The sequence below is a fragment of the Loxodonta africana genome, chromosome 7, assembly GCF_030014295.1.
Source record: "Loxodonta africana isolate mLoxAfr1 chromosome 7, mLoxAfr1.hap2, whole genome shotgun sequence".
NCBI lineage: Eukaryota > Metazoa > Chordata > Mammalia > Proboscidea > Elephantidae > Loxodonta > Loxodonta africana.
Genome location: NC_087348.1, coordinates 588,989 through 605,042, shown reverse-complemented (window position 1 = coordinate 605,042; position 16,054 = coordinate 588,989). Strand labels below are relative to the sequence as shown.

General features: G+C 49.7%; 1 protein-coding gene across 4 annotated transcripts in view; it reads right to left on the bottom strand.

The window, feature by feature from the left end:
- Nucleotides 1-16,054, bottom strand: part of PHRF1 (PHD and ring finger domains 1) — a 35,495-nt gene that overhangs the window by 4,787 nt on the left and 14,654 nt on the right. For 3 of the 4 annotated variants that reach the window (XM_064287501.1, XM_064287500.1, XM_010602357.3), the window contains exons 10-13: nt 3,351-3,451; nt 1,657-1,844; nt 1,150-1,269; nt 321-478 (exon numbers count right to left, since the gene is read on the bottom strand). In XM_064287501.1, coding sequence (XP_064143571.1) covers nt 321-478; nt 1,150-1,269; nt 1,657-1,844; nt 3,351-3,451 — 567 coding nt within the window. The remainder of the gene's footprint in view (nt 1-320; nt 479-1,149; nt 1,270-1,656; nt 1,845-3,350; nt 3,452-16,054) is intronic. The other variant, XM_064287502.1, reaches the window with a different exon arrangement.

Here is a 16,054-nt window from a genome sequence, read left to right as displayed (position 1 = left end):
TCTCTCCGTGAGTGGTAATGACACGTGCGGATCAGAAAGAACCCAAGGAAAGGGGGTGCTGCAGGTGGGTCCTGCCCACCCTCCCCAGATGGAGGTGCCCCTGCACCCTCCCCCTCAACGCCTGCCAAGACCCACAGAATTCACTGCCACAGAAGCAAAGGGGGAGGCCGGGGGCACAGCATTGTCTCAGTGGAAACATGCTTCAGTTTCCATAGCTGCGAAAGAGGAGCAGCACCTTCCATGGCACAACTGCCCAATGGCAGTGGAGAGCGGCCCGAGGTCCTGTGTGGGAGAGGGGCCCACCCCCCGCAGGCCCTCACCTGCCCTCTTGGCGCTGAGGGAGCCGTCACGGTGGATGACGACATCGGCGCTGCTCATCATCAAGAGGCTCTGGCTGCACAGGATGCTGCCCAGCAGGTCCGGGACGGGGGCCGCCTCCACTTCCGGTTCCGGCGTGGTGGCCGCAGGAACGCCCCTCCTGCACAGAGACAAGAGCGGGACTGCCATCACCATCCGTGCTCGCCGCAGACCCATACTGTGCTCAGAAGACCGGGAGGGCCGGCCCAGGCCAGGTGCCCTCCCAGGGCAAGTGCAGGCCAAGAAGCGAGAGCAGGAAGCCCGGCCTACGGCTTGGGACCAGGAGATGGGAGGGGTTGGGGGGACATGACCTCTGCACCCTGCAGCCCTGGCCGCCGGCAGACTGGGCAGATGCCTCGAGCACCTCCGCCCGCTCTGCTGGCTCAGTCCACTCTGTGTGCTTCCTCGTGAGAAAGCAGACAGAAGGAAAGACCCGGCATGTGCGTGGGCTGCAGATGACAGCAGACACGGCCTCCTTCATGAGCACAACCCAGACTACTCCTGCCCAGGGGCCCCCCAGCACCATGACTCTTGGCCACGCTCAGCCCTAGACGGGCTGCAGCCTGCAGCTGCCTCTGCTGAGGTCCCAGACTCAGGACCAGCTGTACCCACTTCCTTATTCCCAGGGTTGGGTGTGTGTGAACCAGGAAGACTGAACCTCCGTCAAAGGCAAGGGCGGATGCTGGCGCACAAGGACAGAGTCCAGTCCATCGGCCACCAACAGTGCCCTGGGGCCTACAACCCCGGTGTCCCCCAGGGGCTCCACCTCAGGACCTTCCCACTTTCACGCACCTGGCAAGTGTCATGGAGACAGGCCTGGCCACAGGCTGGTGTGACAGCAGCGCCGACTGGGACAGAACTCTCCTCTTGGCGCTCAGAGGGGAAGCAGGGTTTGCAGAGAGTTCTTCGCTGCTGAGGGGGACACAGGCCAAGGGGAACAGGTGACCTCATGTTCCATACCCCAAGGCCCAGGGAAAGCCTCTGGCTTCCAAAGCCTCAACAGCACTGAGCACGGATGGGCCGAGAGCCAAGAGCAGGGCGGCAGCCCCGCCTCAGCACCTAGAACACGGGGCAGTGCTCTGCACCCGCGTGTCCTCATGCGAGACTGGCCGGGGTGCTGGCTCTAAACACCCCTGAGGTTACCTGCTGACTGTGGACTCAGCCTCGCTCTACCTTAGGACACGGGCACCAGAGCTTGTCCTGCACACACCTAACTGAACCTGAGGCTACAGGGCTCAGGAGCACACGGCAGCCAAGCTGGAAAAGCCGAGCAGGACGCTGCACCTGTGGGGCAGTCACCTGTCGAAGGGGTCCAGCTCATCAGGGTCTCCAAACAGGGACAGAGATGCAGCTCCAATGTCTGCCCGCATCAGGCTCAGGGAGGGGTCGGAGGGCTTGTACACAGATGGGAAGGAGGCACCATGGACAGGCTTCCGGAGGCCCAGTGTCCTGGCGATGCGGACACGTGCTGTGACCTCGTCTCTGACCTAAGCGACAGGGAGAGAGAGATGGCAGAGAATAGAGCCAGAAGGTTCTGCAATGCCAGTTACAGCACTAATTAGCAGCACCAAGTATCAGGCCAAGGGCTCTGAACATTCCAATCGTAAAGTTTTAGAGGTTTTACTTAACTGCGAAATGCTAACGAATAACCTCAAACACCTATGACCCACGACTACAAAACCAACTACCAGGGTGAACTGAGACTATCTTCAGGTAGCATTTTGTTTTCAGCAAACACTCATAATGTGGGAAACAAGAAATCTAATTTGGGATCGACTAACAGTTTTGTATTTTTAAAATTACTCGAAGAGTAGACACACAGGATGCAAACATCTTAGTGGTCATCACCCCTAAATTACTAAAAATCATAAAAGGTTTAGGAGTTGCTTCCACTCTGACTCTAGGTGTGAAGGAGAGCATCTCCCCACGGCCCCCTCCTAGACACCGGCTCCTCAGCTGGAGCTGTCACTCCAAGAAGCACACCATACGATGCCTACAGGTCTCCCCACGTCTCCTGGAAAGCAACGAGGGAGCAGCCAGAGGAGGGAACTGCAGAAATCTGTAACTCCAGCCAGACAGAAGATGGGCGCCTCAGGACGGTGCCCAGAACTTTCTGGCAGAGTGCACAGATGGTGTGAGATGGAGCTCCCAGAGGCAGCTCCCAGGGAAGTGAGCCCTGAAGCCACAGGACGGGGAGTCAGCAGGGACAAACGAATGGAGGGATGGACTCCCACACATGGGCAGAGCTTTCGCTTCTATTCACTTCAGGAATTTTGTCTGAATAGCCAGGGAGCTGGCAATAATCTCTTGTGTATACACTCCACGCAGCAAACCCTCAAACAAAAGCTGTCACCCAGCTTTTTATACTTTAATGTGTAAAAGCACTTCAATGCCCAGCTAGAACTCCAAGTGTGGATAAAACACTTCAGAAAAGAGCCTGGTAACAAACGGCCACAGGCACACGTGGAGGATGAGCACGCAGACGGGCTCTGGCCACGAGCTGGAGAAGCGGGAGGGCCTGAACCAGGCTGGGCTGACAGTCAAATCCCAGGCTGATCACTGCTGCCAGGAACAAACTTGCCTCAAAGATCCAGTTTTACCCGCAGTGGACACTCCGCCTTGGAGGGCCTCTGCCATGGGCATTTCTCTTGAGAGCAATCCCACACCTGGCTCCCGGATCCATGTACCTGTCAGCGTGCCCCCGACTGCCCCGTGGAGCGGATCTCGTACCCGCACCGCCCCTCCTGCCCAACGGGGTCCCAGCAGCTTCAAGGAGGATCATGTTCAGCCCCAGCCCTCCACCCACACGCCCAGCTCCAAGGGCCCTGAGAGCCTCTTGCCTCAGCCCATCTTCATTCTGTGCTGTTGGACGTTCATTTTATCAGCAGACAGCTGAGTAAACACAGGAAAGAGGGCTTTACTCTGACGCCCAGCTCTCAGCAACACCAAGGGCTTAGGAGTGGGGAGGCTGGAGGACCACCGCCACACGTTACCTTCAGCTTCTTCCCTTTCCTCCTCTTCAGGCGCCTCTTAGCTCGCGACGCTGAGGACCTGGAGGAGGCTCTCTTCCTCCCCAGCACTCTCTTCCGTCTTCCTAAAGAGGACATGGAGAAGCCCTGCTTCATCGTGTGCACGAGTGCCCAGGAGGGGGATGGAGCTCAGGGCTGGTGCCTGGGGGGCTCTCACATGCATACACTGGTGCCTAGGGGAATGAGGGCTCACGTTTGCATGTAGTGGGGGGAGGGGGGAGGAATACAGGCTCACACGTGCACGTAACAGTGCCCAAGGGGGTGGGGGAGGGGACGGGGACTCGTGGGTGTAGGTGCAGATGCAGGGGGGAGGGAGCTCATGCATGCATGTACAGGTGCTGGGGGGAAGGGGATTCATGCGTGCATGTAGTGCTGCCCAGGGGACATAAGCTCATGCACGCATGTACTGACTTGTGTGTTCACATGTGCATAGGGTGGAGCCTGATTGTGACTCTGTGTTCTGTACACTTTGTTTTGCAGATTTCAATTTTGGACCACGGAACACTTTACAAAATTATGAAGCAAGCTGGTGGTGGAGCCACACAGGGAAGGAATTGCCAGAAAGACTTTAAAGCAAGCGGTTTCTAGTAAAATAGACCCTAAACACTAAAAAAAAACACTGCAAACCCTCTGTGTCTCATCCCGACCAGCTGCCAAGGTGGTGCTGTGTGGGCTGGTGGAGGCCAGGGCACATGACAGTAATCCCCCCGCGCCCCAGACACAGGGATCCCTGCGTGGAAGACAAGAGCTACCAGCTAAGACAGGAGATTAGAACTTACAATGCTTGCCGCCATTAAAAGACACCAAGGACTTCAGCCCCCAATCCCCGCCCACGTCAACACCATAACTGACCTCTACCGAGATGCAACCAGTGGCCCTACCACTTGCTCTGCCCACAGACTGCGTATCTGTGAGCACACAGCAATGAGGGCAAGGTCCTCTTCACAGGTGTTTCCCAGCTAACGAAAGTGGCAATGGCAGGGCATCCTGACTGAACAACAGCCTCACTGCTGTCCTCACGGACAGGCCATCAGACACCACGCTCCCGGGCAGCACACACTGTCCCAACAGAGCATCCTAGAGGCAAGAACAAACTCTCACCCAAACTCGAGCAAGCTTCTGAGCTCCAAGTGCCCACATACAGAAATCAGCAAAGGGCAGAGGGACACGCGGCCTGGATCCTGCCACAGAGGAAGTGCAGGGAGGAAGGGCACTGAGAGAGCCTGCACATCCGAAGCAGCAGACAGGCTGCCCAGGGAAGTGTGGGTCTTGTTCAGGTCTTGACTGAAATAAACTTTTTAAAAAATTTTATCACATTTATGATATATAATTAGTACCATCAACACTACTTCACAATATTTAGGACTCACTGTCCATTTCTCAGGCATACGTAACAACGGTATGGGAGCTGTTTTAAAAAAGACTCCCTCATCTTTCAGGGGTGTTTCAAAATATTTACCCACGGAATGATGACGTAAAGGATCTGCTCCGGAGTAACACAGGAGGGAGGAGGCAGGAAGAAGAGCAATGGGCTGCAAGTTGCCAGAGCTGGGTGATGTGCTGGACAACTGGGTCACAAGGCTCTTCTACCTACGTGCGGGGTCTCTACCAGGAGCGCAACACGTCTACCAGAAATGCCGCATGTGTTTAAAAAGTGTAAAATTTACAAAAAAGGCAAAACAAAGCAAAAAAAGAAAAACCTCAAGCTAGGTAAAACCAATGAGGCCTAGGCAAACACAAAGGAAGTATTTCAAGTTACCTGGCAACAAGCAATTTGACTCCCATCCCCAGGGGATGGATATAATCTAGAGACAAACGGAAACGATCCTAAATCCTATCTCTAGTCACATCAGTGCTGTTCTGAGAAGCTGTCTCTGTAACTGGGATGAGACAAATGTGTGATTATATTAATCAGTGCTGAGAACTGGGATTTCTGACAGGAAATGAAGGACATCAGATTCAAGATACAAAGTTAAGTAGAGCCCTAAAGTCCTGAGTTTTAACTACAAGTATCAGTATGACCCTATAATGTATTTTAATTAAAAAAAAAAAAAAAGTATGTCCTGGCTCTGCCCACTGAAAGGCCATCAGCAGTGAGCAGAGACTGGTCTCTACATAGGATTTCTCACCAGAGAGCGAGGGATCCTAGTAGAAACGGCCAACTCCACATTAGAGACTCCTGTGAGGCATGAAGACAGCCTGGAACATCGCCTCACACCAAAGAGCAAGAAAGCTACCCATTTTCAGGAGACATAGGGGGCAGAGGAACGCATTAAAAAGATGCTACAGCCACAAGACACCACTACACGCCACTAGTACAGTGAACATATAACGGCCTGACGACTCCATGTGCTGGTGAGGGTGTGGGGTCACTGGAGCTCTTGCAGCCTGCTAGTGGGAGCAGAAAAAGGTGTAACAACCTTGGAAAATGGTCTGGCAGCTTCTCATAAAGTGAAGCTTACACTGATCCTCTGATCTAGAGCTTCTACTCCTCTGCACTTGCCCAAGAGACTGAAAACATCTGTCCATAAAAGCACCTGTGTAATGTTCACAGCAGCTGGATTCTTCAAGGCACCAAACTGAAAATAACCCAAATGTCCATCAGCAGGTAAAGGAACCACCACACAAGGGAAAGAAGTTAACTACAGGCACGCAGCTGCAGAGAGAGAGTCCAAAAACACTGCGCTGCACAGAAAACACAGCACACACGTCAGGACCTTATCGACCTCGTTACGTGGAGGCTGAGAACGGCCAAGGCTAACGTGTAAGGGTAGCCTACATCGGTGGCGTCAGCCTGGTGGCGGGGCCGAGCGCGGAGGGCAGGAGGGGCTTCTCAGGGTGAGCTAAGCGTTCTATACACTGGGTGGCTGGTAGTTACATTTATCAGAAGTGCGTATACATTTTTCAATTCCTGAAGTACACGCTTTGAACCAGTGCACTTCTTATTGTACATAAGTTGTAACTTAGTAAAACTGATTTTTGTAAAACCCACTGAACAAACTAAGAATCCATGAGTCCACATGCTTCAAGTAAATAACCACAGGGGAACCCAAGGCACAACAACGGGTCTCTATTCGCCTGGAGCAACGGAGGGAGGAGAGTCAGAAAGAGGAGGAGGAAATGCAATGCGTGGCCAACTGCCTCCACGGACAGCCGTCGCCTCTGCCGGAGAGTCAGAAAGAGGAGGAGGAAACGCAGGAGGAAGGAGAGTCAGAAAGAGGAGGAAGAAACGCAATGTGTGGCCAACTGCCTCCAAGGACAGCCGTTGCCTCTGCCGGAAGAGTCAGAAAGAGCAGGAGGGAACGCAATGTGTGGCCAACTGCCTCCACGGACAGCCGTCGCCTCTGCCAGAGAGTCAGAAAGAGGAGGAGGAAACGCAGGTGGAAGGAGAGTCAGAAAGAGCAGGAGGAAACGCGATGTGTGGCCAACTGCCTCCACGGACAGCCGTCGCCTCTGCCAGAGAGTCAGAAAGAGGAGGAGGAAACGCAGGTGGAAGGAGAGTCAGAAAGAGCAGGAGGAAACGCAATGTGTGGCCAACTGCCTCCATGGACAGCCGTCGCCTCTGCCGGAGAGTCAGAAAGAGCAGGAGGAAACGCAATGTGTGGCCAACTGCCTCCGCGAACAGCCGTCGCCTCTGCCGTGAGACCAAAAGAATGGATGCTGCCCAGCTGCCGTTACTGAACATTTTGATCAAAGAATCCTGATCAAAAGGAAGAAAATCCAGAGCAAAATTCCAAATTCTCATGGACTCCAGACTTTCTGAACCCCCTAAGCTATTGCCTTGAGATAATCTTGAAACCTTAAACCAAAAATATCTCCTGAAGTCTTCTTAAAACCAACTAGTTTCCTTGACTGGTAAAGAGTGTCTGCCTTGAGCACTGTCCTCTTTTAGGAACTATCCATACGGGACCAAGGTGACAACAGCAATGCATAAAATTAGACAGGAACCTTAGGGGCCAGTGAGTTTATGTTAATGGCAGAGGAACAACTCAGAAAAGGAGGGTGAGAATGGCTGCACAACTCAAAGAATGTAACCAGCGTCACTGAATTAGACACGCAGAAACTGTTAATTTGGTTTATGTTTGGCTGTGTGTATTCTCAACAACAACAAAAAGAGTAAAAATTTCAAAATAAATGATCGTGGGGGAGAGGGGAAGCTCTTTCTCAGAGCAAAATGCCAACTGAAAAACAGAGAAGTGACAGATCCTATCACCTGAGGAGGTTAAAACCAAGGGGAGTGTGGTGAAGAACCGGACATACTCAGTCTCAGCCCTCGCACCTCCCTAGTTACCTGTATACTTACAAGTACTTGTTAGTTACAAGGAAAGAAGAGCAGCTTTGCAGTGGGGAATCATGTGGTCAAAGTAGAAACTACCAATCTTGTGAAAAAGAGCCACCGGATAGGATGTTCTGAGGACAGGGCACCTTAGGGGTGCTCCTGCCTGAATTTAAGAAACTCCAGACAGACCCAAGTTAAGGGACATCCTACAGCACAAAAGTCCCACAGAGCACAAAGACAGGCCACAGGAAATACTACCGCAGATGAAAGGGGGCTAGAGAGACAGGACAGCTAAATGCAGCGCGTAAGCCGGAAGAGAATCCTAGACTAGAGGACACAGCCGAACCTGGACTGTGGCTTGGACGACAGCGCTTTTTCAAAGTTACATTTCCTGACTCTAATAACTGAACAGTGAGAATGTCCACATTCTTAGAAAACATGAAAGTATTTAAAGATTAAAAATAAAAGCATTTTAAAAAAGATACTACAGGGATATAATCAATAAACTCCAGACAGCAGGAAGGTGTACAAGACGAACGATGCTCTTTCTTCAATAAATCAATTGCTAGGAAAAAAAGATGGAAGAGAACCAAACAACTGAGAATCACCAACCATTCATAACACAGGACACCAGTTAGTTCCTGGGTAACTTAACAGTCAAAAAAACATTTCGGACCCTCTGGGACACCTGAACATTGGATACTGAATGATATTATCTTTAACCAGCACAGCCATCTGAAGGACTCAGGAGTCGTGCTCCTGTCCAGGCCACCGTGGGTGGTACACAGGTGCCTCCTGACTCACGAGGACACCAAGTCCACCACCGTTCACCTCTGGAGACCGGCAGAGAGCCAATGCATCATCTGCAAACTGGTGAGCAAAGCAAGCCTCAAGGGTCCACGCTGCTCTCCTGTAAGTGCCACGGCTGACAAGTAAGGGGTGACAGACACAAGGGCTGCTCTTCTGCAACCCCAGTGAACTACTGGTTCTAGGTAAGAATCACAAACATCTGCCAGGGTCACAAAACCACGGTGGAGGCTTCCTGAGGGTCCTGCCCAGACCAGCAGCATCACCGCAGTGAGAACCGGCTTGTATCCAGCCATCAGGGGTCTGAGCAAGCTTCTGGGATCCACTCCTGCCCTGTAGAAAAGACGAGGACAGAGGGATAGCTCAACACGACACGGGATAAAAACAGCAGAAATCACAGGGATTTGGGAACCCTAAGTAGTAAATGACTTGGTTTTTTTCAAACAACAAAAAGAAAAAAAGAGAATCCACAGACAGAAAAGAGTGAGAGCAGGGAGTGTGCACCTGTGGTGAGCAGGGCAGGAACTGAAGGCTAGTTCTAGCCAAATTGCTGAGAACCCACAGCAAGGAGAAGATCCTGAGTAGCCAGAAAAAAATCAGGGAAACCACAGGAAGACTGACAGCTGACTTCTGATCAGAAACAATGGAGGGCAGAAGCAGCAGGTGGTACATTCAAAGCGCTGGAAGAAAAACGTCAAACAAGAGTCCCACACTCAGTAAAACCACCCTTCAAAGCTGGCAGTAAAATAAAAACTTTCCCAAATAAACAAAGACTGAGCAAATTCACCGTTAGCAGATCTGCCTTACGAGAAAGGCTAGAAAAGTCCATCAGGCGAAGGGGAAAAATGGCCACACAAAGAGTCCACATGAAGAAATAAAGAGCACGGTAAAAGTTATCTTATATACGAATGGAAAAGACAGTATAAAAACTGTCCTGTTTGGCTTATAACATATAAAGATGTCATCTGTATGGCACAGCCCAAAGGATGTGGGATACAGAGAACAGAGCTACGCTGGAGCAGTTCCCAAACGTTACCAGAGGCAATATTAATCTGAAGTAGACAGTGTTAAGATCAAACAAAAGCTGGTTCTTTGAGAAGGTCTGAACAAACTTTTAGGTGGACTAACCAAGAAGGAAAGAGAAAAGACAGGTTACCAAACTCAGGAATGAAAGGGGGAAAATCATTACACGTGTTACAGAAAATAGAAGGATTTATGAGGGAATACTACCAACAACTTTACGCCAACAAATAAAATAGATGAAACAGACAAATTCCTAAATGTGAAAAATCACCAAAACTGACACAAATAAAGGGTTAGAAAACCAGAACGGAATTAAACGAAGAGTGGATTAGTAACTTAAACTCTTCCCAGAGGGCTTCACTTAGAGGAAAGCCAACAACCCTTCTGCAAAGTCTTCAGACTAGAGGCGGAGAGAAGGCGCTCACTGGCCCTTCCTGGGAGGCCTGTGTTACCCTGATACCAACACCAGACAAAGTTACCACTATGGACAAATATCCCTCGTGAATAGAAATGCAAAAATTCTCAACAAACTTTTAGCAAACTGAATCCAGAAATACATAAAAAGGGTTATACACCACAACCAAGAAGGATAATTTTCAGGAATGCAACGTTGGTTTAACACCTGAAAGTCAACTATGTAATGCACCGTAGTAACAGAACGGGGACAAGAGCTGCGTAATCATCTCAACAGATACAGAAAAAACATGTGACAAGATCCAACACGCATTCGCAATAAAAAGTCTGGACAAACTAGGAACAGAAAGGAACTACTTCAAGCTGGAAAAAGGCATCCATAAAATACCCACAGCTAACATCACACTTAATGGTGACAGGCTGAGTGCTTTCCCCTAAAGATCAAGAACAAGACAAGGATGTTCACTCTCACTGCGATCTCTGTCCAACATTGTCCTGGGAGTCCTAGCTAGTGCAATAAGACCAAAAAAAAAAAAAAAAGAGAGATCCAGGCTGGAAAAGAAATAAAAAAAAATTTTTTTCACAGATGACATGATTCTGTTATGTGCAAAATTCTAAGAAACTCACAAAGAAATTACTAGAACTAATAATTTTTTTTAATAAACTAGTTCAACAAGGTACCAAGATATAAAATAGACTTATAAAAATCCATTATACTTTTATACACTAGCTGTGAAACAATTCCAAACAAAATTAAGGTAATAATTCCGTGTATAACAGCATTAAAAAGAATAGAATATCTTTGAATAAATTTAACAAAAGAAGTATAGCACGCACTCTAGAAACTACAAAAGACTGCTGAGATAAATTAAAGATCTAGGTAATTTGAAGCAGTCTGTGTCTGTGCACTGGAACATTCGATAACTGTGAAGATGACAATTCTCCCCACACTGATGCACAGACTCAACGCAATCAAACTCGCTGCCATTGAGTTGATTCTGCTTCACAGCAACCCTATAAGAACTGCCCCATGGGGTTTCCAAGGCGCAGCTGATGGATTCAAACCACTGACCTTTTGATTAGCAGCCAAACACTTAACCACTGCACCACCAGGACTCCAGATTCAATGCAATCCCTATCAAAATCCCAGCAGGCTGGTCCTGAAGTTTACACGGACATCCGAACAATCCAGACTAGTCAAAAACAATTCTGATAAAAAAAGAACAAGGTTGAAGTACTCACACTTCTCAATTTCAAAATTTTATAAAGCTCCAATAATGACAATGTGGTGCTGGCACAAGGAGGCATACAGATCGATGAACAGAATTAATGCTTCACAAACACACCTTTACAGTTAGGGAAAATTGGTTTTTGACAAACCTGCCAAGGCAGTGAGGAAAGCATAGTTTTTTAACAAATGGTGCTAAGACTGGATCGCCACAAGAAAACAACAAATTCAGACCCTTAGCGCATGGCATGGGTGGTGCAGAACCCAGCAGTGTTTGGTTATTTTATAGAGAGTCGTTAGGAGTCAGAACCGACTCGACGGCACCTAACAACAGCTCATAACGTACATAAAAATTACATCAAAATGGATCATAGGCCTAAACGTAATAGTCATAACTATAAAATCTTCAGGAGAAAATCTTCAAGATCTTAAGCCAGGCAAAGAGTTCTTAGATATGACACCCAACACACGATCCATACAAGAAAAAAATGAGAAAGTGAACTTCAACAACATTAACAATTTTTTGCCTCTTCTAAAGATACCATGAAGACAATGAAAAGACAAGCTAGGGACTAGAGAAAATATCTGCAAGTCATATATATGTGATACTGGGCTTGCGTCCAGAATACACAAAGCACTCCTACGAACAACTCAGTGGGAAGACAACCCAATTAAAAACTAGGCAAAAGATTTGAGTATACATTTCACTAAGGTTTACAAACGGCAAATAAACACATCAAAAATGTTCAGTGCGGCTGGTCCTTTGTAAAGACTTTACCACAGTGTGACTGGTCATTTGGAACGACCTCACCACGGCGCGACTGGTCACTTGGAACGACCTCACCACGGCGCGACTGACCACTTGGAACGACCTCACCACGGCGCGACTGGCCACTTGGAACGACCTCACCACGGCGCGACTGGCCACTTGGAACGACCTCACCACGGCGCGACTGGCCACTTGGAACGACCTCACCACGGCGCGACTGGCCACTTGGAACGACCTCACCACGGCGCGACTGGCCACTTGGAACGACCTCACCACGGCGCGACTGGCCACTTGGAACGACCTCACCACGGCGCGACTGGCCACTTGGAACGACCTCACCACGGCGCGACTGGCCACTTGGAACGACCTCACCACGGCGCGACTGGCCACTTGGAACGACCTCACCACGGCGCGACTGGCCACTTGGAACGACCTCACCACGGCGCGACTGGCCACTTGGAACGACCTCACCACGGCGCGACTGGCCACTTGGAACGACCTCACCACGGCGCGACTGGCCACTTGGAACGACCTCACCACGGCGCGACTGGCCACTTGGAACGACCTCACCACGGCGCGACTGGCCACTTGGAACGACCTCACCACGGCGCGACTGGCCACTTGGAACGACCTCACCACGGCGCGACTGGCCACTTGGAACGACCTCACCACGGCGCGACTGGCCACTTGGAACGACCTCACCACGGCGCGACTGGCCACTTGGAACGACCTCACCACGGCGCGACTGGCCACTTGGAACGACCTCACCACGGCGCGACTGGTCACTTGGAACGACCTCACCACGGCGCGACTGGTCACTTGGAACGACCTCACCACGGCGCGACTGGTCACTTGGAACGACCTCACCACGGCGCGACTGGTCACTTGGAACGACCTCACCACGGCGTGACTGGTCACTTGGAACGACCTTACCACGGTGTGACTGGTCACTTGGAATGATTTTACCACTGTGTGACTGGTCATTTGGAATGACCTTACCACAGTGTGACTGTGACTGGTCATTTGGAATAACCTTACCACAGTGTGACTGGTCATTTGGAATGACTTTACCAAGTGTGACTGATCATTTGGAATGACCTTACCACGGCGTGACTGGTCATTTGGAACGACCTTACCACAGTGTGACTGGTCACTTAGAATAACCTTACCACAATGTGACTGATCATTTGGAATGACCTTACCACAGTGTGACTGCTCATTTGGAATGATTTTACCACGGTGTGACTGGTCATTTGGAAAGACCTTACCACAGTGTGACTGGTCACTTGGAATAACCTTACCACAGTGTAACTGATCATTTGGAATGATCTTACCACAGTGTGACTGGTCATTTGGAATGATTTTACCACGGCGTGACTGGTCATTTGGAACGACCTTACCACGGTGTGACTGGTCACTTGGAATGATTTTACCACGGTGTGACTGGTCATTTGGAATGACCTTACCACAGTGTGACTGGTCATTTGGAATGATTTTACCAAGTGTAACTGATCATTTGGAATGACCTTACCACGGTGTGACTGGTCACTTGGAATGACCTTACTGCACTGTGACTGGTCATTTGGAAAGACCTTACTTACCACAGTGTGACTGGTCACTTGGAATGACCTTACCACAGTGTGACTGGTCATTTGGAATAACCTTACCACAGTGTGACTGGTCATTTGGAATGACTTTACCAAGTGTGACTGATCATTTGGAATGACCTTACCACAGCGTGACTGGTCATTTGGAACGACCTTACCACAGTGTGACTGGTCACTTAGAATGACCTTACCACAATGTGACTGATCATTTGGAATGACCTTACCACAGTGTGACTGGTCACTTGGAATGACCTTACCACAGTGTGACCGGTCACTTGGAATAACCTTACCACAGTGTAACTGATCATTTGGAATGACCTTACCACGGTGTGACTGGTCATTTGGAATGACCTTACTGCACTGTGACTGGTCACTTGGAATGACCTTACCACAGTGTGACTGGTCATTTGGAATAACCTTACCACAGTGTAACTGATCATTTGGAATGACCTTACCACAGTGTGACTGGTCATTTGGAATGATTTTACCACGGCGTGACTGGTCATTTGGAACGACCTTACCACGGTGTGACTGGTCACTTGGAATGATTTTACCACGGTGTGACTGGTCATTTGGAACGACCTTACCACGGTGTGACTGGTCACTTGGAATGATTTTACCATGGTGTGACTGGTCATTTGGAATGACCTTACCACGGCGTGACTGGTCACTTGGAATGACCTTACCACAGTGTGACTGGTCATTTGGAATGACCTTACCACGGTGTGACTGGTCACTTGGAATGATTTTACCACGGTGTGACTGGTCATTTGGAATGACCTTACCACAGTGTGACTGGTCATTTGGAATGACCTTACCACGGTGTGACTGGTCATTTGGAATGACCTTACCACGGCGTGACTGGTCATTTGGAACGACCTTACCACGGTGTGACTGGTCACTTGGAATGATTTTACCACGGTGTGACTGGTCATTTGGAATGACCTTACCACAGTGTGACTGGTCATTTGGAATGACCTTACCACAGTGTGACTGGTCATTTGGAATGACCTTACCACAGTGTGACTGGTCATTTGGAATGACCTTACCACAGTGTGACTGGTCATTTGGAATGACCTTACTGCACTGTGACTGGTCACTTGGAATGACCTTACCACAGTGTGACTGGCCATTTGGAATGACCTTACCACAGTGTAACTGATCATTTGGAATGACCTTACCACGGTGTGACTGGTCATTTGGAATGACCTTACTGCACTGTGACTGGTCATTTGGAATGACCTTACTGCACTGTGACTGGTCATTTGGAATGACCTTACCACAGTGTGACTGGTCATTTGGAATGACCTTACTGCGCTGTGACTGGTCACTTGGAATGACCTTACCACAGTGTGACTGGCCATTTGGAATGACCTTACCACAGTGTAACTGATCATTTGGAATGACCTTACCACGGTGTGACTGGTCACTTGGAATGACCTTACCGCACTGTGACTGGCCATTTGGAAAGACCTTACCACAGTGTAAGCTGAAAAGCAAACACGTCACCTTGGAGACTAAGATTCCCTGACGCAGTGGCCTCCTATGCATCCGAAAGCTGGACGATGAATAATGAAGACTGAAGAACTGACACCTTTGAACTGTGGTGCTGGAGAAGAATACTGAATATACCGTGGACTGCCAAAAGAAAGAACAAACCTGTCTTGGAAGACGTACAATCAGAATGCTCCTTAGAAGCAAGGATGGCGAGACCACGTCTCACTTACTTTGGACATGTTGTCAGGAGGGATCAGTCCCTGGAGAAGGGCATCATACTTGATAAAGTAGAGGGTCAGCAACAAAGAGGAAGACCCTCAGCGAGACAGACTGACAGTGGCTGCAACAATGGGCCTAAGCATACGATTGTGAGGATGGTGCGGGAACAGGCAGCGTTTCGTTCTGTTGTATGCAGGGTCAGAACCAACTTGATGGCACCTAACAGCAACAGTATAAGTTTCCCGTATAAGTGCTGTTTTGCCTTTTAACTTTGGACTGAATTTATTAACAAGCCTGCAGCAAAAGATAATCTTCAAAGCCATTTGATATTAGATAATGGTAGCTGAGGATGGTTCTTCTCACTCAGCAAGATTTCAGTCTCAGCCCCAAGCCCAAGTCACCCAGAGTGATACAGGAGGTGATTTCTGAACTGGCTCAGTGAGGGAGAGAGGGCTGTAGAGTCCCGTCTGCAGCGCTGTGACGGTCACGGCGGGGCGGCTCACCTGAGGAAGGCAGAAGGCCACTGAACAGCCACACCCCCAGCTGGGAGACAAGGCCATGCTACCTCTTCTCCGTCTCAGCTTCCCATCTACTTAAAAGGAGATGATGACGCACTTGACATAAAGTAACATTAGCACGTAAAAGCTATCAGGAAAACCGCCTGCATAAGAGGAACACCAGAGCAACCAGAGCACACGGCCAGGAAGGACAACCACCCCAGATGCAAGGGGAGTCTCCACAGAGCTCCGAGGAACTGAGAGAGCAAACAGAGACCCTGTGAGGACACGGAACGTGGGGAGCTTGACCCACAAACTCAGAGAACTG